At 54.5% G+C, this 21,986-nt stretch overlaps 1 protein-coding gene across 2 annotated transcripts; it reads right to left on the reverse strand.

Annotated features, from left to right (window-relative positions):
- Positions 1-1,395: 1,395 nt before the first annotated feature.
- On the reverse strand, positions 1,396-21,625 carry VEGFA (vascular endothelial growth factor A). Of its 2 annotated transcripts, NM_205042.3 has the most exons (8): positions 21,031-21,625; positions 15,639-15,690; positions 10,318-10,514; positions 8,472-8,548; positions 8,051-8,083; positions 5,365-5,436; positions 4,096-4,227; positions 1,396-1,828 (listed from the first exon to the last, which is right to left on the reverse strand). In NM_205042.3, the coding sequence occupies exons 1-8, from the start codon at positions 21,094-21,096 to the stop codon at positions 1,807-1,809; spliced, it is 651 nt and encodes a 216-aa protein (NP_990373.1). In that variant the 5' UTR covers positions 21,097-21,625; the 3' UTR covers positions 1,396-1,806. The 2 variants fall into 2 exon arrangements, with proteins under 2 accessions (NP_990373.1, NP_001103825.1); NM_001110355.2 differs by lacking the exon at positions 5,365-5,436.
- Between the last annotated feature and the right edge of the window lie 361 nt (positions 21,626-21,986).

Genomic DNA, 21,986 nt, shown 5'->3' on the forward strand with positions numbered 1-21,986 from the left:
GAAAGTCATCACTCAGATGGGGAGTTCCTAGTGGTTAGTAGTCACTTGCTGTGAGTCTGTTTTTAGACTGTCTTGTCTTTTTTGGAAGCTTTCCGTGTTGTACATTATCAGACGTTGAAAATTCAATTGCAGATGATGTTTGGCAGATTTCTGACACAGACCGAGTACCTTTTTGATTATTATTATTATTATTAATAATTTTAATCACAGAACTAGATTATATATATCCACATAGATGTACAAACACGCTTTCAGGGGTGTGTGTGTGTGTGCGCGTGTGTAAGGTGGGTTCCACATACACCGCAGAGTATATTGCAGATACACACGTAGCCAAGATTCTCAGACACGGCTTAGGGATTCCAGCTGCCTTCACATTTGATTCCCAGACCAAGAGGTGGAAAAGGAGCCTGGTATTTACACTACGTCATTCCCAAGGGTCATTCACACTGGACGTGGAAACGGAAGGCAGCAAAAAATTGCTTTCTTTGTCCCCCCTTCCATCTTGGCATACATATATATTATTTTTTATATATATATATGTATAAAAATAAATATATATATATAAAAAAGAGAGAAGAACACAAACATACATGCACACAGACACAAATGCACACATTCACCTACACACACACACACCCCTACTGTGTATATACTTTTGATTAATATCCCTTTCCAGAAATGTTCCATAAGCATCTTGGATGCTCTTGAGTGGCAGCTCTGTGCATGAAGAAAGCAGACAGTGCTGAACAATTGTGTGGCTAGGCACCGGTCCCCATTCTTGCTTCATCACACTGTAGGCCTTGTGTCCTTTTGCAGCCACCAAGGGCGGGAAATCTAGACTCCTGTGATACCTTCTTGAAGGGAAAGTTAGTGCGCATCAGCTGCCCACCATCCTTAAGAGAAGCCAGCACGTCTCTCTGGCAAAGTTTCTATAGCGAATAAAGTCAACGCAAAATGTACACTGACATCCCGTGTCCCAGCAAGGCAGGCAGGTTATGAGACGAGTAAGGGCGAAGGTTGGGGGAAGAGAGGGGAGGAGGAATCCTTGATCACGCAGATGGCCATTTCCTTGGCCTTTGACCCATCGCACCCTAGGATGCCGCTCTTTGGAACTCCCTGCCCATCCTCTCCGTCACCTCTCCTCCCTGTCCCAGGCAAGGAGAAGGTGGTTTGTGGTACAGCACACTCTACAGAGAAACAGCGGAGGCCGCACAGGTCAGTTAGAGTTAAGAAGTTTACACCCAGCGCTTCTACTCAAGTCCAGTCTTAGCTTGTTTCTTATGCCCCAAGTAGCCCGCTTGTGTCCACAGCAGTCGAGTATTATCCAGTGAAGACACCAATAACATTAGCAATGTTAAAAAAAATAATCAGTATATATATATATATATATATTATATATATATGTGTGTGTGTGTGTGTGTGTGGTTAAGATATACATATATGTATATATAGATGTGGTTAAAATATATATACATATATATATATGTATATGCATGTATACACACATATATATGTATGCATGGGAAAACCCATCAAATACACCCCTATAGTCTTCCTGGCTCTGTTATTTAGCAGCATGAAACAAAAAAATAAAATAAAACAGTTCAAAACCCAAAGGTGAATTCTGTGCGGCGGGTGCCTTGGGGAATGTTCCTTCCGGAGTCCATCGTCCGTACTGAAAGTGCTGTGCTCTACCGATCCTTCATTTTTAGGGTTCATTTGGATTAGTGTTTTGTTTTGTATTTTTCTGTCCAGGCGAGAAATCAGGCTCCAGAAACAGGGCTGTTCCCCCTTCTTTTCCGCTGCTCACCGTCTCGGTTTTTCACATCTGTCAGAGAGGAGAGGCAAGGAAAGAAAAAGAGAAGAGGTTAATGCTTGTGGTGGGGGAGCAAGCAGGGCAAGGGAGGGGAGGAAGGGAAGTGGCTGATGTTTTTAAGAGCACATGGTGTTAAGACATGGCATGACGTCACTGGTGGGGTGAAGTGCTGTGTCGCTGGGGCAGAGCAGCAGACAATCTCGACCCGTGAATGGGTCGATGAATACTATTCCCCCAGGCTCACCTAGATGTGGGGGAGCACTGGTACAGAGGGAAATTTAGGAGTAGGATCAGAGGTCTCCTCATTCACAAGCTGAGTTGAGTGTCTTGTTTGCACCCTCTCACAACATGCACACATAGATACACACATACACACAAAAACAAAGCCAAGCAATGCATGCAGAGAGACACACTCCCCCAGCTCCCCACCTAGCCTGTTATTTGGGTTGGAAGCAGTACAGACAACAAAGCCTCATGCAGGCAAGAATTTCACTGAAAAGAAAGTGCCTCTCATTTCAGTGGCTGCCATGAGCAGGGGTTAGCGCCAGAGAAGAGCAGCAGCAGCAGCCTGAAGAAGCAGTGGGAGAAACAAAAAACTGCCCTCCCTTCTAGGACCCAATTCTAACTTTACAAGGAGATGAAGCAGGAGGAACTTCAGCTTAACCAGCCTTTTGTCTGGAAACAGATAACCTACCCATTCTTAGGACTCCTTGCTATCTTTCTGGCCAACACATCGGCTCTGGAAACCTCCCTTAGTGCCAATCATCCCACCAGAGGGAGGGACTAGTAAAAGACACAAGTAAATCCCTGCTGCCATCATGACTTATTTGGGATACTGTTTGTTTTTCTTTGTACTTTGTACTGTTTCTCACTCTTCAAACTCTGCAAGGTTAATTTCCAGTTACTCTGGGGATAGGGTGCCAGACCAGGTGGAAAATAACAAGGTAAGGTCTGGTCTCGCTCTCTGGGGGCTATAATCACTGGCAGGAGGGTAACTCTGGAAGCTGCCGTAGTCTGGCCCCTCCATCAATTATTTTCACCCTCAGACTGCAGCACCCCAGAAAACTTCTCTGTATGCAGAACAGTTGTGACTGCCCAGGCAGTGCTAGATGCCTCCCTGGCTTTGGCACAAAGCACTTGCACACCTATAGGAAGCACACGCTGCCTGAAGCAGCCCTCATCACCTAGCCAATTCCAGGCAGGCAAATGGATGCCTTCTCCATCAGGATGTAGCCAAAAAGGGACCATGGATCTCTCTCCCTTACCTTTTATCATCCAGTCACTGCTCCTGCAAAATTCCCCTGACAAGAGGAAGCTCCTAGACTTCTGTGAACTCAGTTTGGAGTCACAGCCAAGGGCTCATTAGCAACTCCATTTTTATGCCACTCTCTGCAATAGGTAGGATGATGACACACCAGAGATGCACGCATAGATAGACCAAGTCAAGAGATCCTGCTGAGTTCACCAAAGAGCTCAGGTGAGAACCAGGAATCAATTTCTGCACATCTATGTTACAGACGGGAGCATGACAGGTGATACTCAGGCAATACACTCACAGTGTGGATCTCTGAGTAGACACTAACCACACGGTGTCTTTCCATCTCCCAGCTCGCGTGTCTGAAATACAGACTTCTACATGCCTTCACCTACAACAGGCTTAACCTTGCTGTATCCCACACCACAGCCCTGAATGCAGCCCCTCACCCCTCAAACCACAACTCTAGCTAAGACATGAAAAGAGAACTTGTGAGTGCAGGGCAAGAGGACAAGGTCCTCTCCCTGGTTTTTAAGAACAAAGAGGCGAATGAGAGCGTGGCCTGGCCTTCCTCACTCTGCACACAACAGAGTGTCCACAAGCCACACAAAAAGGGCTTGGAAGATAGGGGTGGTGAAATCTTAGCCAGCTAAGAAGGATTTGGCTTTATACAAAGGTACCCTCAGAACTGCATACAGATAATGTACAGAAGGCTACAGACCTTCCCCACAGCTACTGCAGCAGTATGAGCTCTTATTTTGTTCGAGGGGAAAGGATATGTCAGGTACGAACACCCATCCCCATTCAAGTCCTGACAGCATATCAGAAACGCACAACCGCCCCCTGACACGGAGAATTGCTGTCCTCCTCTCAGTCCTCCCTCTGCCCTCTGGCCCATGTAGGACAGAGAAAAGAAGCGATCACATAGCACTGTTGCCAGAAGTCAGCAGGAAGCAAGCTCCCCTCTCTTTCTTTCTCTCTCTTTCTCTCTGTGTGTTTCTCTTTCATCCTTCAGGACACAAACCTGCAAGTGCGCTCGTTTAACTCAAGCTGCCTCGACTTGCAACGTGAGTCTGTGAATTTGCAGGAACATTTACAGGTCTGGGGATCTTGTACAAACAAGTGCTTTCTCCTCTCTGAGCAAGGCTCACAGTGACTGCAAAAAGGCAAAAGGAAAGATGTCTAAGCTACAGCGCTTCAGCAGAAAGAAAATACACATGCAACACCCTAAACATCAAAGCAATCCCCTTGCCCCCTCCCGCAGCCCCCATGCTGCCCACTGCAGTGTCAAGGGCTGATGGGTTTCCAGCAGCACCCCAGCAGCCCCAGGACAGGGTCAGGACAGCATCCCCTTGCATTAGCGTAAAGAGAAAGAAAACAGGCTCTCTGCACAGTATTCACAAATGCTGCATTGGATCCTTTGGCATACAACACAGGGAGTAAGAAGGGAGAAGCAAGGATGGGAAGGTGAGAGGTCCCAACCAGCTATTGAGGTGTCAATGAGAGGCGTTCTCTGAAGTGGGCTGTTGGAGTAGAAAGAAGCCAGAGGCTAAACGAGTTAAATCCGCAGGGTCTGTCCCCACTGGAAAGCAGCTGGGCTACAGCATTGTGTGCTCACACCTGCAGTCTGCACTGCCCTCCTTTCCGTGAGCCCCATCTCCACCTTGCCACCTAGGAGCCTGCTCTGAAGGGCTGTGAATTTACAATGCAGAATTTTGTGAACCACCGTGAGAGAGAGAGCGAAAGAGACGGAGACAGGTAGAAAGAGGCAGGGAGAGAGAAGCCACCGAATCCAGCAGAGAGAGAGACTGAGAGCCCCCCCGAGTTCCCCGGCGTCCCCTCTCCGGCTTCCCACCGTCCCACCTCTCCTCTCCGCTTGTGACTCCACCAGACGCACACGCACACACGCACGCACACACACACACACACATGCACGGCAGGCACCAGCTCGTCTTTCACCAGCCGTCGCAGCGAGGGCACAAGGCAAGTGGGGGACAGTGCGGGACAGAGCTATAACCAAAGGAGTGGCAACGAGGAATGGGGCACCTGCCCACGCTCCTGTGCCCAGGGGAAATGGTCACCAGTGAAGATTAGAGAGAGTCGAGCAAGCCAAAGCCACCTTCCCTGAGACACCCTTCGTGCCAGAGCGGTGCCACCGCCAGCATTGCCCCTGCAGGACCTGCAGCCCACCAGTGACTGGGGGGGAGGGTGTGATTTTGAGTGAGCAGCAAGCAGGCGGACTGGTTGGGGAAAGGGAGGGAAGAGAGTCTACAAGCAGGGGACACAAACGTACAAGCTGGGTGGTTTGTACCGGCCTTTCTTGCGCTTTCTCTTTTGACCCTTCCCCTTTCCTCGCTTTGATTTTCTGGAAGAAAAACAAAAAAAAAAAAAAACAGAGAAAGAGAGAGAGAGAAGGAAAGAGAGAGGGAGAGCAAGAGAGAAAACAGAAGAAAACGCAAGGAAGAAGAGAAAAAAAAAAACACAGCCATGTGCCTTGCTGGGAGGGGAAAGCACATGAGGCAGGATTGGAGGGCAAGTCCCAGAGCGAAGCATAGACCTCCACCTCGCACACACACTCACTGGCCCTCTTGCAGCACCGCCACCAGCCTGCCCACAGCCAAGCCAGCACCAGGGACACAGCGTGCACTGAGGCCACCTCATGAGGCTGTCGGCATCCACGGGCCTCTGAGGGTTCCCGCACCCCTGCAGAGGGGCAGTGGGGCAGTGGAGAGGGGAAGGAATCAGGAAGCCTGGTGAAAGCATCACGCAACTGCAGCGAGCGCAGACAACCAGCTCTGGTGACAAGCTCAGGCTCACACTGGCTGACATGGAGAAAAAGACTACCGTGACCTGATGACAAGGAGGGGACACCCAGCAGCCTCGCTGCAGGGATGGCAATCATCCTGCCATGGGATGGGAGTGAGAGGGCCCTGGGCTCAGTACGCCTGGGACAAGGGTTGAGGCCTGTTCTGAGCAGTGCTGCTGCATGGGAGCAGGAGAATGCAGCCCGAAAGCTCTGCTCACCCACCCTACTACTGCCGGTGGCCCGGTGGACTCAGGAAGACCTCACTTTCAGCATCCTCCGTGATGAGCAAGAGGGAGGTCTGGCCCAGTCAGGACACCCAGGACACCACAGCAAGCAGCTTTCAGATTTTCCTTTCTTTCCTCCTCCATCCAGCCCTTCCCTACTTTTGCTTTCCACATAGATCTGACAGACAGACAAGCGGACGGAGCCAAAGCACTCTCTTAAAAATTCACCTGCTGCTCCTGATTTTTGGGCAGGAGCTGAGACAGGCAGGGGCCGGGACATGCAGGCCTGGACACTAACCATGGATCTCTGTAGACCAGTGAGAGCACAGAGTGGGGGAGGCTGGAGCCTGCATTGCTCCTTGAGCTACATCAGCATAGCAACAAAGGACAGGCATGTGAGAAGGCCCTGGGGCAAGCACCAGGGTTTGTTAGATGTGTGAGCCCCATGGCAGCCCAGCAGCCTCTCTCCTTCCCCACTCTGCCTGCTGAGGGGGAGTAGGGGGACAGAAAGGAACACCACAGGTGTTTCTTAGGCCTGCTTCAGTCTTCTTGATGGAACGTGTATCAGAGCATCAGTTCACTCCCAGCTGCTGCCCTACATGTCAGGAGGCACGGGGAGGTGGTGAGGGAGAGGAAAATCAATCTGAAGGATGGAGATATATAACAGGACTTTCAAACCAGAACAAATCAAAGCATAGCAAACTCTCCCATCCCCTCCCTTCCTTCCCCAGGGAGTGCAGAACCAGCAAAGAGCAGTCAAGGTGCTGTTAGAAGAGGAAAGGGAATGCAACGCAGTCCGGGCTGGCTGCTTCACCCACACCCCATCCTCACCAGAGCTCACACAGACCCAACTCACACACCTTCAAACCACGGAGCCACGCAGACGACCGTCCCCAACACGGCCCTGCATAGAGGGGAGCGTTGGCTGCACACAGCCTGATGCAGCCACGAGCAGTTTTCCAGGGGGAGGAGGAGAGGCTGGAAGGCAGCTAGAAATCCACAACCACCAGGAAAGGGGTGAAAGACGTTCTCTCTCACTCTTTCATTTGCTCTCTGTTTCAGCCTCATCTCCCAGTATTTACCCCTTTTCTCTCCAACTCCGCACCTCTAAATGGCAGAGTCACTATCCCAGCCATGCGCAGTCCGGCTGACCCTCTTGTCCAGAGAGGTCACTTTTTGTCCATGTTGTTCCACGTTTTGTGATCGTCCCTGCAACTACTGCAGGACGAGAGCTTTTTTTATCTCCTTTCCACAACCTTTTTACTTTGGGAAGGAAGGAAAGGGAAGGTTGTGCCTTAACCTTCTTCAGGTCACCAGAGCAAATACGTCGGCTCAAAAAAACTCTCTTGAAAGCCTCCACCAAGTCCCAGTTAGGACATCCACCTCCTTTACGTCCTCCCAGGCCCCCACCCAGCCAAAACCAGCATCACATCGTGCATGGCATCAGTCCTGCCTCCACCAGGCCTCCACTGCCACCTCTCCCTGTAGCGAGCAGAGCTCCTACCCAAGCTGCCGTGAAAGAAGCGAGCAAGTTCTCACTCAAGCAGCAAGAAAAAAATTAATAATAAAGAAAGGCAGCGATATGCAGTAACCAGAAACACCCCAGGAGGAGGCAAGGGAGAATGGGGGCTGCACCTTGAATCCATTCTGGTAGGACACACACGACGGGACTTCCCTGACTCGGGGTAAAGCATTAGGAATGACTGCCATGGTTGTGGGTCATGCAAGTTCCAGGTCTGGGGTATGTAGGAGGGACCGTCAGATCTGGGTTTCTGTGCCCACCTGGAACGGATTCAGAGTGTTGCCCCATGCACTACCATATGCCATTTCCAAAAACACCTTCTCGAAGTGAGTATCTCCAACCAACCAAGGAAAAGGGCAAGGGGCGGTAGGGAGAAGAGATGCCAACCAACCACCAAAAGAGAAGGGAGAAAAAGCTTGTCACTTACTTTTCTTGTTTATTTTTGACATCTTTCTTTGGTCTGTGGGGGAAGAGAGAACAAAGGCATCATTAAAAGGGAGCTTACCATATACACTTCCAGTATTTTCTCCAAATCCCGCAAGTCCAGGGGAGGACATGTACAGCTGCCATTGCAGGATGCCTGTGGCACAGGCTAAGCAGTCCTCATAGTGACTGCTCTCCTGTTGCACCTCACCAAGGCCGGAAGACCCCAGGCTGCTGGCTAGCATTGTCCACCTGTCATGTCTAGAGATGGAGGAGCCTCACGAGCAAAGGAGCTCTTTTTCCAGGCTCTGTCATCCCACTGCAAACCAACTGTGGAGACAACAGTCTCAACACAATGGCAGAAAAAGAAAGGGAGGCTCAGAATAAATTAATTGCAAGAGGAACCAGTGCTGCTCCGTTCTCACCTGCAGTCACATTTACTGTGCTGTAAGAAGCTCATGTGCGCTATGTGCTGACTCTGATGGGGTTTAATTCTTGCGATCTGGAATGAAAGAAACAGAGAGGGTCACTGCCCATTCACTATTTATATTCACGGCTCCAAATCAGTCCACTGCGTAGCAAAAGCATTTGTACTCCAGGTGCTCCTAGGAAAAGCATGGCAGAGTTTGAACTGGCTTTGAGGCCCTGTTCTCCCACTCAGGGAAGGCCTTTGATCACAGACAAGCGGCAACACCAGTCTTGCGCCAAAGCTCTGTTTGCTCATGCATGCAAGGTGCCAGCACTGGTGGACTGCCTTGGAGACAGGCATGGGAGAGGGTGTAACACCACAGTAAGAGTCTCACTGAGCAGTCAGCCCCGGTCAATCCTAGAAGGACAGTGATGGAGCATCCAGCCTGCTCTCAGACAGAGGGAGGCTTCAGCCTAAAGCAAAGGCCCAAAGCAAAAGCTCCATATCCAACTAATTTTCCCTAAGCCACCACTCATTCCTAGCTGACATCTCACTTCCTGTCTGAGACGACACACAGAATAAATCTGGTGCTCTGTGCTTAAAACACCCCTGCAGAGCCAGACTTCGCCCAGCCCACGGCTCAGCGTGCCTCCAGGGAAGCTGTATTAGAAACTCTGCATGTACTGTCACAATCTCTCAACCCAGAACCTGGCTGGACCACTAGCTCTAGCATTAGCCACTGAAGAGCCTCTGACCCTTCACAAGCATGTGGGCATGCCAGTCGAAACCTGTAATTCAGCAAGGAATGGTAAGAAAACCATCCTTAGTTACACCGTGCTAGTAAGCTCTGACCCAAGCTGGAGCCTGCAAGAGGAAAAGCAATACAGGGGAACCACAGAAGGACACAATCAGATTCTCTCCCAGAGCTCAAACGCAGCTGAGGTCACAAGTGATGAGCACTGGCTAGTAATCATACAGTCCTGCATGTCTCTCGTCCATTTAAAGAACTGATGGCAACATTTACAGGGCCCGTTCAAGAGGGTGAGAGACAAAAGTATGCGTGGGAGCTACAAGTAAAGGGTACCGCGAGCACCGTGCTGGATACAAGCTGGGATCCAGGTTGGCAAAGGCAGTGACAGAGCTCTCTAAGCAGAGTCTCTAAGCCTTCCCCATGTGCCCATCCTTCACTATCACGGCCAGTCTGCCTCTTCCAAGAAATGAATTCAGCAGCCTCCAAATAAAGGAGGAGTACGCCCAGAGGCAGAAAGGCTTTTCCACTTGACACTGAAGCAGAGTGTTTCTTAGAGACCCTTCCCACCCCCGCTGTGCCAATGTAGCTAATGACCCAAATCCTCTGCTCTGTTGGTAAAGGCTGACCTTGCATGCCCTCCGGGAGAGAGTACTGGCAGGCTTTCCCCTTTTGCACTACACAGCTGCCTTGAAAGCAACAGCTGTGAGGACCAAATGCAGAGTTAAGGTAGAGCAAGGGCCTGGGGAGTATCTTCTTTAGGACCTCAGAGCTAACAGCATCAGCAATGGGCCTTTGCATTCTCTAAGGTAAGTGCCTCCTTTGCATAGTCCCAACTTTCGTATTTGAGCGCTAATGAGGGTCAGAGCTACTGAAAAACAGATTCTCTTCTTAGCTTTGCGTACAGACGGGCAGCTCACTTTTCACCCCTGTGTGGCGTAATGCTGGATGCAAGGATCGGGAAAGAGGTAAGCCCTCTTGATCTGACAATTTCCAGTTCCCTAGGGTAGGCTGCTCTTCCTCTGGGTTAGCTGGGAGCTGGGACTTAGAGTGGCTGTGATGGGTGACTTGCTTACTCCACCCAAGCATGCCAGCTCGCAGGTTGGGCCCTCACCTCCATCGTGACGTTGTACACATCCACAGGGACACATTCTAGGCCCTCATCGCCGCAGCAACCCGCACATCTCATCAGAGGCACACAGGATGGCCTGAATATGTACTCCACCTCATCAGGGTACTCCTGGAAAATGTCCACCAGGGTCTCAATTGTCCTGCAGAAGCTGCGTTCGTAGACTTCCAGGAATTTGATAACTACAGGGAGGAATGGAGGGAATAAGTTAATGCAAACTCAGCTCAAGAATGTCTAGTTCTTTACCCCCTAAAACAAGCCAGACAGTTGCAACACATCTACCCTATGCTCTTCTCTAACAGTCTTGCAGGCCTAAGTCCTCTCTTTGTCTCTGCCCTACACACACACCCACCCACCCTCCCACCCACACCCCAAATCAAGTGGGGAAGAGGAGACGGCCTCTCCCTGCCACTGCTTTAGGGCAGAGACATGACGGACCAGAGAGCTTTACTGATTGGACTGGCTCTCTCTGACACCGTGCATCCCACAGGTGCCTCCTCCCCTGCCATCCCTGATACGCTCAGATATGCTGCCACCAAACATATCAGCTCAGCCAAAAAGCACCAGAGGCTGCTGCATATGTTCTGTGCTCTGAATTAAGAACCCTCACTGGTTCATCTTTTTACCCCCTTTCAAAGCAGCCGGTTGATGCCTCAGTGGGTTTTAGAAGGCAGGGGGTATGTAAGCCAGAGGCAGAAGCATCCCTCTCACAGACCTTGGCCCAGAGATTCTCCTGAGAATGAAGAGAGAGTTCTGAACAATGCATCCACGTGACTTCTTTCTTCCCAACAGACACCTCTTCTGCCCATGCATAGCATCCACCTCAAGAGGCCACCTTCAGCATCACCTGCCATAGGCAGGCAGGTCACAGCCCCCGTGTCTCTACATCGACCGCCTTCCCAAAACAACTGAGCCACCCACTGCGAGACTCAAAGCAAGACCACAGCACCCCCAGGATTAACTAGACCACATACTTGACTACTGAACCACAATAAGGCCACGTGGGAGGGGAAACGGGGTGGATCTGCCATTATCCCCTGCCTTTCCTCTGAATGGAGCAAACACCGACCGCTTGCGATCTGCACCGATTTCACAAGCGTTTCTCAATGTTTCCCAGTCTCTTGCCAAAGCTTCGTCTTGCTGCTTGGTCAAGGGTTGGAGAGATTTAAAGAGATGAGAGATAGGAGAGATAAGCACACATGCACAAACCCCAGCTGCTAGCACACTTCTGCAAACAGCAGGTACCCGGAGCACCCCAGGCCTCCTAGCTCCAGCAGCATGCAAGCAAAGGGAGATGGCTCAAACAGTGCAGGGGAGAAGAGTACGCACGAAGGAGTACGTGCCCCACGCTGTTACGCACTACAACGATCCACCTGTGCAGCATACAGAGTCCTACAGCACCAGCATTGATAACTGTGATAAGCGCAAAGTGCTTGCATCATGGAAAACGTGGTCGGTAAGCGTTTCTAAAGCACCCTGAACTTGTGACAAACTGGCATAAAGGTTACTTTGCCACAAAAAAAAAAAAAAGAAAAAGAAAAAGCTGCAGTGCTTGGAGCTCAGAGCCCGGAGTTAATTGTTGAAAGTTAATTCCAGGTCATGCGGAGCTGACAGTGCCACGGTGCTGAGAGCGGATACAAGAAGGGAGGAGCTCCCATCCAGGGAGTCTGAAGTGTCAGCGAGCGTGAGCTACTATTAAAAGAGAAAGTGGCTTATGAAAAGAAAATGTAGCCTGGCAGGCACAGATTGCTTGTTGGTATTCCCAGCCTAAAAGGCAGCACGCTTCTGTTCCCTGTCCTTCCCTCCCTCTTCCTTCTTCCCCTGACTGCAGTGTGCCTCTTGTCCGTCCTCCTTCCATCGTGTCCACGCTACCTCCTTCCTGCTCCCCTTCGGAGTGACCCCACTCACTGCCTATGTTCCAGCAAGTCCAACAATTTAATATGTGGGAAATTCTGCGTGCACAATGACGGCCACTGAACTGCACTGCTGATTATTCACACGGTGCCAGCAGAAAGGATCTGGGAACCCTGGCAATAAAGGCACAGCTCCGGATAGAAACGCTTGCAGACTGACTGCATGGGGAAGGAGAGAAAAGAGGGAGGGGAAGCGAAGGTTAGCCGTGCAGATTAAAGGCTGCTCGCTGAATTCGGCTGAGATGCAAAGAGGCAGAAACCAAAACCAAGCAGGAAACTAAAGTGAAACTGATTCAGGTCTGCTATGCTCTCTGAACGTTTGTCCTGTGCAAGCAGCTGGATTATACCATCGAATCTGCACCACAGACTGGCCACGGAGCAGAACAACACATCTGACTTTTTTTGCAGACTTTTTAGTTTCTTGGCTGCACCCTGCTAGCTGTACTTGAGATCTGGGAGATCAGACAGGACCAAATGCCTTCCATGAACAACGTGGGAGTTTCTGCCTTTACATTAATGCGTGATGATTTTCCAAAGCCTGAATCAGCCTCTGAAGAGGAAGCAGGGACTCCTTCTCAGGCTGCCAGTCAGATCTCCTGCCGCAAAAGGTGCGCTGCCCTGATTCTGCTGCACACGGAGCGTTCACACGGAGACTGTGCAATGCTTCACAGTCCATTTGCACAGCTACAGCAGAGCACATGACTGAGGTACAGTCATCTCTCAAAGCCCTGCCCCTGCGACGCTTACTCCTATGCACCGGGAGTCATATTCCACACTTTGCCGGGCTGATTCAGTCCGTGCCTCCTTTCCATTGGTTGTGTTGGGAACGGAAGGACGTCTGTTTTTGACGGGGAAAAACGGGAAGGTCACTGAAGGACTAACGCCGTTTGGCCTGCTCCCCTCCTGCAATTCGGGCCTCAGCCCGTGTTAAAAGTTAATCCCGCATTTAACACACACCCCTACCCTGTAACACACCTCCAGATTTGAGTCAGAGGTTCTTCTTTGTGAACGGAGAGGGAAGAAAGGTTAAAACCCAGCCAGGGCCCACATTAACTCTTCAGGGCAGACACGGCCATGGCAGGTGGGATTGAGTCCAAATTTGGAGCAGACGAGTGGGAACAAGCTAGACTAGAAAAGGAGCAGCTCTATGATCATTTTGCCTCCTTCTCCGTCAATGGCTCCGCAGCAATATAGCCACACTGTTCTTTTAAAAATAAAAGTGCAGCCACAAGTGCTGGTGGTTTCCTTTATTTATACCAGAAAATCTTTGCTCGTGGAACAAACAAAGAGTGTTTGTCTGACTCCTCTACAACTTCCTGTGCCACAAAACATGTGGAAAGCTCTCTGGAGCACAAAAGGGTAGGGGGTGAAGCTAAAATTACACGCTCCAACCGGAGTAAGTTCATCCCAAACAAAAACCTGTTGCAGCTTGACATCTCGGAGCGAGCACAAAATGGCCAAAGACACAGAATCACCTTTCCTGCCGACCCCAAAGGCCCCAGGAACACTGGTGGAAAAAGGCACTGCGGGACTGTCCTTCTGCCACAGAGGCACATCGACGGCTCCTCTCCAGAGAGGATAAACTGAGGTACTGAGAGCAGACCTCCAAGGTCATCCAGCAGGACAGAAGCAAAGCCAAGAAGGGAATGCCAAGAGTCCTAACTTCTTGCTCACTGATGTATTTGCATCGCAGGGCCAGGAATAGCACCAAGGCAGTAGCTCTGAAGTCTCACTGCTCAGATTGCTAGACCAACTTCTCTCCTGCTCCCATCCGCCTTCCTGTGCCAGGGAGTGACACTCCGCTCAACTCATCCCCTCCCCAGGAAGGTAGCTGGTCACAACAAATGGCCAGACGAGGATACTGCCTCTTTTCTACCAACAGCAGAGCGACTGGTTACCAAAATAAGCCTCACAGCAGGCTCCATCTTGATCCCTCTGAAGTCACTGAACCTTCTTCTGTTGACTTCAGCAGGAGCAAGGGTCAAGCACAACACGCGGCAGCCCGCCAGCAAATCAGAAATTTCGGCCACGCAAAATGGACACCTATCCCAAACAGCCTGCCACAAATCTCTGGCAACACACTCGCAGTCTGTCACGCTAATAAAGTTACAGAAGTTGAAATCGAGTGTGACAAAAAATAAAAAGCCAATCTGGGCCCACACTGCGAGAGCCCTCTGCTGACCTCCGGCTGGAATAACGCTGGAGGTCACGGCCCATGGGGGGACCCTTCACCACAGCCACACCGGCGAGGGCTCTGCTCAGCCATGGAGGCAGCAAGGAAAACACAGTCAGGACAGCCTTAGAGTAGCTGATGATCACCCCAGCCTGAAGGCTCCCATGTCCACAGTCAGACTGTAATACGAAATACACATTCTCCAGAAAACCCGTAACACCTAAGAAAGCTTGTGTTTCCTTCTTGGCGGAGACATAGCAGTTATTTTACTGATCACATCCCTTTGTGACAGGGCTCTGACAAGATCCATCTAGCCGTTTTATTCCTAAGAACCGGACTGCCCGCTACCCTACTGCTGGCCTATAGGCTGTGAAAGCCAACCGGCTGCAACACATGGGGCAGGGGACGTGCAGGGGCATCTCCCACTGACCCAGCAGCTGCCCACTCTTCCAGCCCACACACACATCTATCCACAGGCACAAATCAGCGATGCGGAGGGCTTATTTTGGCCTTGAGGCAGCCGGAGCAGCACAAAAAGCGGCACGCTTCCCCAGCAGGCCGTATTCTCGTCTCTGCTGCACTGCCATTAAGCAGAACCTTTGGGATCTGAGCCCTCTGTGCCTCACACCAGAGTAAAAAGGCGTATTTTTCAAGCCTGGCTCTGCGCACGGCAACAGCCCGAGCCGGGGCAGGTGGCCCTGTCGGGAGGGCCTGAGCTGCTCCCCTTCTCCCCCAGACCCACAGCCTGGTGCTGGGTGCTGCCGGGGCCTTTGTTCGGGATCAGCCCTGGCCGGCCGGGCACCCCCGGCGCCTGCGGGGAAGAGGCAGGCAGCGAAGATGACAAATCCCTTCCTACGGCACTGTGGCGAATTCCTAGGAGGCTGTTCGCAGCCACTCAGCTCTTTGTGTGCGTATATAAATATATATATATATATAAATGAGCGCGCGTGTGTGCCCGAGCGCACGCACGCACTTCTCGCAGTTCTGGGAGGCGTGAAGAGGGCTGGGCCGGCCCCGCCGCCCGCCCCGACTCCAAGGCCGCCCGGCCGCTGCCCCGTGGCCTCCTCGGGCCCAGCACCGCGCGGGGCTTAATGGCGGCGCCCCCGCCCCGCGCCCCGAGCCCCGCGCCCGCCGCCGCTCCCCGGGAGGGGGCGGTGTCGGCCGCCGGGGCCTCCTTCCCCCGAGCCCCCCGCCCCCGAGGGAAGCCGCCCCGCGCTTACCTTCGTTGGGCTTCCGCTCCCCATCCCCCAGGGCCGGAGCAGCCTTCGACAACTGCGAAAAGAAGAGAGAATCGGTCACGACGCGGAGCCGTCACTCCGGGCCGCGGGGAAGGGAGGGGGGGGGGGGGGTTTGGGGGTCCCGGGCCCGCCGCCACCGGGGAGCCCCGGGGAGAGGCCGTCCTCGGTGGCGGCACAGAGAGACCTTTTGTTCTCCCCGCGGGAGCCGAAAGGAACGAGCGCACCGCCGGGCTGCTGAGGGGCCTGGGCCAGCAGCCGGCCTCCCCGTCTCCTCCAGGCCTCCCCGCCATAGAGCTGAGCCGGCAGTGGGGAGGGCCGGGGGGGAGGGCAGAAGGGCTGTCGGGCGCCACGGGGTCGCTGCGCCCCTTTCAATGTCACCCACGGCTGTCGGTGGCCGCAGAGGTGTCGCCGCCTGGCCCGGAGTCAGGCGATGAGCTGCGAGGGCACCGCGTGCTGCGACACCCCACGGCGTCCCTCCTCTCCCTTGCGATATAGGCTGGTGTGACACTTGGCACTGTCAAGTAACGGGCCCAGCCCCAGCACCGAACGAGGCCCCAGCTCTGCACCCGCTGCCCCGTTGGGACGGGGGGCATTTCCTCAGCGGGATCAGCAATAGGCAACCCACCCCCAGACTGAGATGGAGCAGCGCCGCACCACTTTGCTAAGGAAGTGGGTTTTTTTTAATTCCAGGTGTAACAAAAACTCCACTCTTCCTGCTCTGCACGAGGGTTGGAGCTCTGACGTAACTTTCCAGCCAAGTCAGGTTTCCCCCTGCCGTTCTGTTCTGAACCAAAACCAAAACGCTCGGGTTTCTTCACTTCTGCAAGGTATGTTGCCACCTGCGTGACGCCATCCACCCCGGAACCTGCCGCATTTCAGCAAGTAGGCACACACAAAACACTGCTTCATCAGCAATCTGCTGTATTTAAGGCCACAAAAAGGCCTTCTGATCTCACAGCTGGAGACGGGACTGAGCGGACCAGGCAAAGTCCACCTCAGGCTCACAGCGGGAATTTGCCATCTACAGCCTTCTCAGCAGCCCCGTGCACAGCCTGGAGTGTCAGCTCTGAAGAGGAGGAGGAAAGCGAGCCGGCAGAGCCCCTCTCTCAGCCATTCCTTTGTGTCTGTGCACAGTTCCCTTTGTTTAAGGTCCCCCTGACCAAACTCCTCGCTTCTCCTTTCTGCTAACGGCCCTCTGTACCTGAGCGTAGCACGCTGGTCCAGGCCTGAGCCACCCCATTGTTATATCCCTGCGGGGAGAGCCTGTGTGCCTAACCTCAGTGCCGTGATAACAGCTTAAAAAGCAGGTTCCTAGGAACGATTTCATCCCTGAAGTGTGAAGGTCAATGCAACAGCGCAAACAAAATGGAGGCAGCGGAGGCTGCAGCGGCCTTCCGGAGCAGCTCGGGGCCTGAAGATCTATGGGTCAGAAGAAAACCGCTTCAAGGGCAGGAAAGCCTCAATTCACATCATAGCGCAGGAAAGCAATCACGAGCCAGGTCAGTCCATCCGAGTCACAATGCCCCCAAGACCTTTTGCTGAGGGATTTCTGGTTCACACACCAGGTGACTGTGATGGACTGAGCAGAATTAGCTCTGAGACACCTTGGGGGTCATGCTGTCCCTTCTGGGCGTGAGGCTGCTCAGCCTGCTGCCAAGCCCCCTGCCTCCCTGCACGCACACACACACACACGTGGTGCGTGGCTGTTGGGAGGCAGACAGAAGCCACACACTTTCGCTGCTGATCTGCACGTGGCCAGCACCTCTCCCTGCCCAGGGTGTACCAGTGCAGGAGCCAGCACTCTCCCAGCCATCACCAACACCTGGGTCACAATTCCACCCACAGATGTGAAATGACATGGATATGGAGCCTGCCATGAGCGGGGCAATGAGGCTGCTGTGCCCCTTTGGCAGAGCTGAAAGGGGACTTCTGTGCAGACACCCAGAACTACTACTAACACTCAGTCAGCTCACCGGGGCAAGAAAATTCTCAGTCCCTTGGGCAGAGCCTTTCACTAATGCTCGCAAAGCCTACCTAGCAGCAGATGAGGCAGGGGATTCTGCCTCACTCTAAACCAAGCTGCTGCGTATCACAAAGGGCAATGGGAAACCAAAGCATTCCAAGGGACAAGCGGGCCTGGCGTGCCCTTCGGTGGGAGCCTGAAGGTCACGCTCTCCTCTGCTGTCTTTCGGAATTACCCAACAGCTCTGTAACACGATTTCTTTCCAATAGATTTTCAGCATGTCACAGAGGTGTGGAAGCAAGCCCTGGGCCCAAGAGTGGGAAGCTCCTTTTTGTGCCCTTTGCAGGTCACAGCAAATGCACGTCCTGAAGCGGGGCAAAACCCTCCTGAAGAAATAATCATGTTTCACACCTCTGTACCTGCACCTTCCCGTTCCCCCTCTCCTCCCCGTTCCAGTATGGAGCGAGTTATTCTCTAAAGGGAGAGAAAAGGTTAATGACGCTGTTCCTCCTCAGCCATCGCCCCCCTCGCCGACACCACCAGCACTCTTTCTCTCCCTTCCCCTCCCCCTAATCTGTGCAGCCTCATTAAAAGAGCTTTGTAACTGTTTAGGACTGGAACAAACAATCCATCCACTCTGAGAGGGACTCTGGGACAGGAGTTAATGCACTTTTCGTCTTAGGCGCTAGAAATTCTTCTCAGCGGTTTCTACTTAAGCAGGGGGCTCTCGCTGCACTCCCTCGCCATTGTGCACGCAGCCAGAGGTCGGTAATTCCACAAACTGCCGGCGCAGCGCAGGCACCCTGATACGGACGGAGCAGGACGGATGAGAGACCCCCACTTGGGTCGCTCAGGCATCGGCGAGCCCCTCTGCGGTGTCAGCACGGGCGCCCCTGCTCTCAAAGGAGCCCTCCTCCTTCCCCATGGGAGCGCTATGGGGAAGGTGACCGCTGCGCACGGGCGGCCGAGGGGCTGCGGAGCTCCTGGCGCGGCCTGGCGCGGAAGCAGGCTGAAGGCAGCGCGGCGGGTGGGTGTGTGATCATTAGCAGTCTGGTCACAGGCGCGCTCTCCCTCCCTGTGTGTCTGAGCGCTGCCTGTTCCCCGTGGCAATACGGCTGGTAGAGCCAGGTCCCTCCGCGTCTCAGGGAGGGGATGGGTTCCCAGGGCCCCGTCGGCAGAGACCCGCCGTCACTACAGCCGGACAAAGGCCGATGGGGAAGGAGCTGCTGTCCCCCATATCTCTAGGAAACGGGGACACCACCGCGGCCTCCTGGAGCCCGCGGGAGCTCGGTGCTGGCGAGCAGCCGGGAGGGTGGCACTGCAAAACCGCCTCTTCCTCCCTCTCCCGCGCAGAAGGGCTGTGGCCACATGTGGAGGCAGACACCTGTGGCATCGGCACCGCCCAGCCCACACCGTGACACACTTCCCACCGTCCCAGGAGCGAGCGTGCCAACCCCTCGGTGAGGAGCCATCTCTTAGGCAGAGGAGCACCGAGCTTCCCACGTCCCTCCTCCTTTGCCCTTGGGAAAGCCGCCCGACACGCGCCTGACCCTGCCTTCCTGCCCAGCCTCTCCACGGCTCTCCTTTAGTCCTTCCCAATGCGCCTGGCTAGCTAGATAGGTTTTATTCAGCATGACAGCCTAATTAACGGCACCGATAAATATTACCACCTAAGCACAACGTGAAGAGTGGCGCTTACCGCCGTGCCCAGAGCCACCATCAGGCTGCCTACGTGAGACCCACTGGCATTCCCAACATCCCGACCATCACCGTGGCGCCCGAGCGGCCCACAGACAAATAAGGACAGAACTGAAGGACAGACCTCACCGTCCGTCCGTCCGAGCACTTCTATGGCCCGCATCGCCCCGCTATCTGCGCATCTCACAGTCCCACACGGATTTACCCCACAACACCTCCCACCGCTCCGCATTTCCCGCACCACACCATCATTTCTCCCCCTTCCTTTTCACATCACACCATCCTCCGACCCAGGACGACGGGCTTTTGCACGGCCCCTGCGGACGGACAGACCCAGACCCTACCCGATCTGCAGCTTCGTCTCCAGGGAAGAGGAAGGGGAGGGGAGAAGGAGCAAGGGGAGGGTTGAAGGGTTTTATCACCGGACACGGAGTTGTCTAACCCACAGCCAGGGAACAGACGCTACTCTCTAAGTTTATGGAGGAGCCAGCGGGCAGGGAAGCCCCGTCTTAGGTGACGGTGGAAAAACTCCTGGAGGGTGGAAAGAATTGTCCCATGAGGCAGACGTGGCCGCCAGGCTGCACGGCGCAGCTCCGTGACACGCTCAGATGGGAGCTGAGCCTTTGGTTCCCATCCAGCACTGCCCAACGTGCGGCTGTCACTGGGGAAAGTGGAGATATAACAGGCGAGAAACAAAGCGTGCGGAGCCTGCCTCCAGTTCCAGCTGAAATGGCTCCTAATTGGGGAGTTACCTTCCAGCATCCGTGCTGAACAAACAATGTGAATAACTGAGCGGCTCGCAGGCGACCTTTATTTTCACGTCTGTGGGAGATGATGTGGCCCACATTCCCTGCAAGAGCAGAGGAGCGGTGCGGGGAGCGCTGGCCTCTTACAGCCTTAAACATAATCCGTGCCTACCCGGCGCTCGGCCACTTTCACGTGGGCACTCTGTCTAAACCCCTTAATATCTCTTGGCAACGCAGCCCTCCGGACTCCAGAACCAGATAGATTTATAGGGCAGGTTTGCACAGAGCTCTGCCTTTTAGAAACAAAAAAGAGAAAGAAAAAGGAGGAAGAGTTGCTCTCTAATCGCTCAGGAACGACAATGAGCCAAAAGTAAAAGTGACCAAGGAGGAAGGGAAGGAAAAAACGCGGGGTTTTGTAATCGCGGTGCCAGAGATATGCATTTTGGAAAAAAAAAAAAAAAAAAATCAATCTGGAAAAAAATCAGGATCCATTTTGTCCTCTTTGATCTTTATTTGTTTTTCCAGCGAGGTATTTTGAACTCCGCTCGGCGGCACGAACCCGAGCCGGGACCCAAGGCAAATACGGCCGAACACCCTTTTGCAATGTCAGGAGACCGGGAGGCGAGGCTGATGCAAGAAGGCAGCGCGCTGCCTCCCTGCCCCGCGCCCGGCCCCGCGGCCCCGCGGCACCAGGGCCGCTCCGCGGGGAGCCCCGCGCCGGGGGCGTGCGATGCGCGCACACGTGCGCGGGCGCTCCGCGCGCGGCTCCCGGCCGCTCGCCCCCCGCCGCAGCCCCGCACACGCACCCGCACACGTGTGTGCGCGCCGCCGGCGCCCGCCCGGCCCCGCCGCCGGAGCGGCGGGCAGGTGGGAGGCGAAGGGAAGGCGGGGGGTGGAGGGAGAAGGGAAGAAGGGGAAAAGTCCCTCCCGCACAAAGCCCCGTCCCGCCGCCGGCCCCGCCGCTTACCTCCGCGCTCTGCAGATAGAGCAGCGCCGCCAGCCCCCAGTGGATCCAAGTGAGCAGAAAGTTCATGGTTGCCGGCGCACGCCGCGGAGCGGGGCCCGCCGCACTCCGCCTCGCCGCCGCGCCGCCGCCGCCGCCGCCGCCCCGCTGCCGCGCTCTCGCCCGCGCCTCCTCCGCGCCCGCCGCCTCCCGGGCGCTGCGAGGGGCTCCGGCGGAAGGGGGTCTCCTCTTCGGGGTCTCCGCTTTCACCCCTCCATACGGCCGGCTCTCCGCCGGCCCCCGCTGCCGCTCTCGGTGGGCGCTCCGCAGGGCCGAGCGCAGGCTCCGCGGCCGCCCCGCCGCCGCCCGGCCCCCGCCGCCGGGCAATCCGAGCTCCACAGCGGCGCCCGTGCGCGGCCGCTCTCCCGGCGCCGGGGCAGGCAGGCACCCGCGCCGCGCTCGCTCTCGGCTTCGCGCACTCGCCACGAAGTTTGCGCGGAAAGTTTCAATGCATCTCTTTCGCTGCGCCCCCTCTTCGCGGCGAGCCGGGGTCGCCTCCCCCGGGGGAAGGAAGGGGCTGAGCCCGAGCCCGCTCCGCACGTCGGGGTGGCGGTGGCGGAGGGGGCGCGCGGACCGCCTGCCTCCTGCCCTCTCTGCCTCTCTCTCTGCGTCCACCGCTTTGAAAATCGGAATAGTAACAGGGAAAAAAAAAAAAAAAAAATCCAAACTGGCTAGAGAGGGAGGGAACGGGGCGGGGGGAGGCTCTGCAGGAAAGGGAGGGAAAAAAAAAAATCCCAGCGGATCAAAGTATAGGTGGGGAAAAAATAAATTAAACGAGAGGATAAAGCACGGCGGCAAGCCAACAGCAGGTCCCGGTGCCGCGCACGGCTCCTCCCGCGGCGCGCTGTCCCCCGCCGGCGCGGCGTGCGCTCCTCGCCCCCGGCACCGCGGCGGCCGCGCTCCGCGCTCTCCAGCGGCGG

Source organism: Gallus gallus, chromosome 3 (assembly GCF_016699485.2).
Source record: "Gallus gallus isolate bGalGal1 chromosome 3, bGalGal1.mat.broiler.GRCg7b, whole genome shotgun sequence".
Classification (NCBI taxonomy): domain Eukaryota; kingdom Metazoa; phylum Chordata; class Aves; order Galliformes; family Phasianidae; genus Gallus; species Gallus gallus.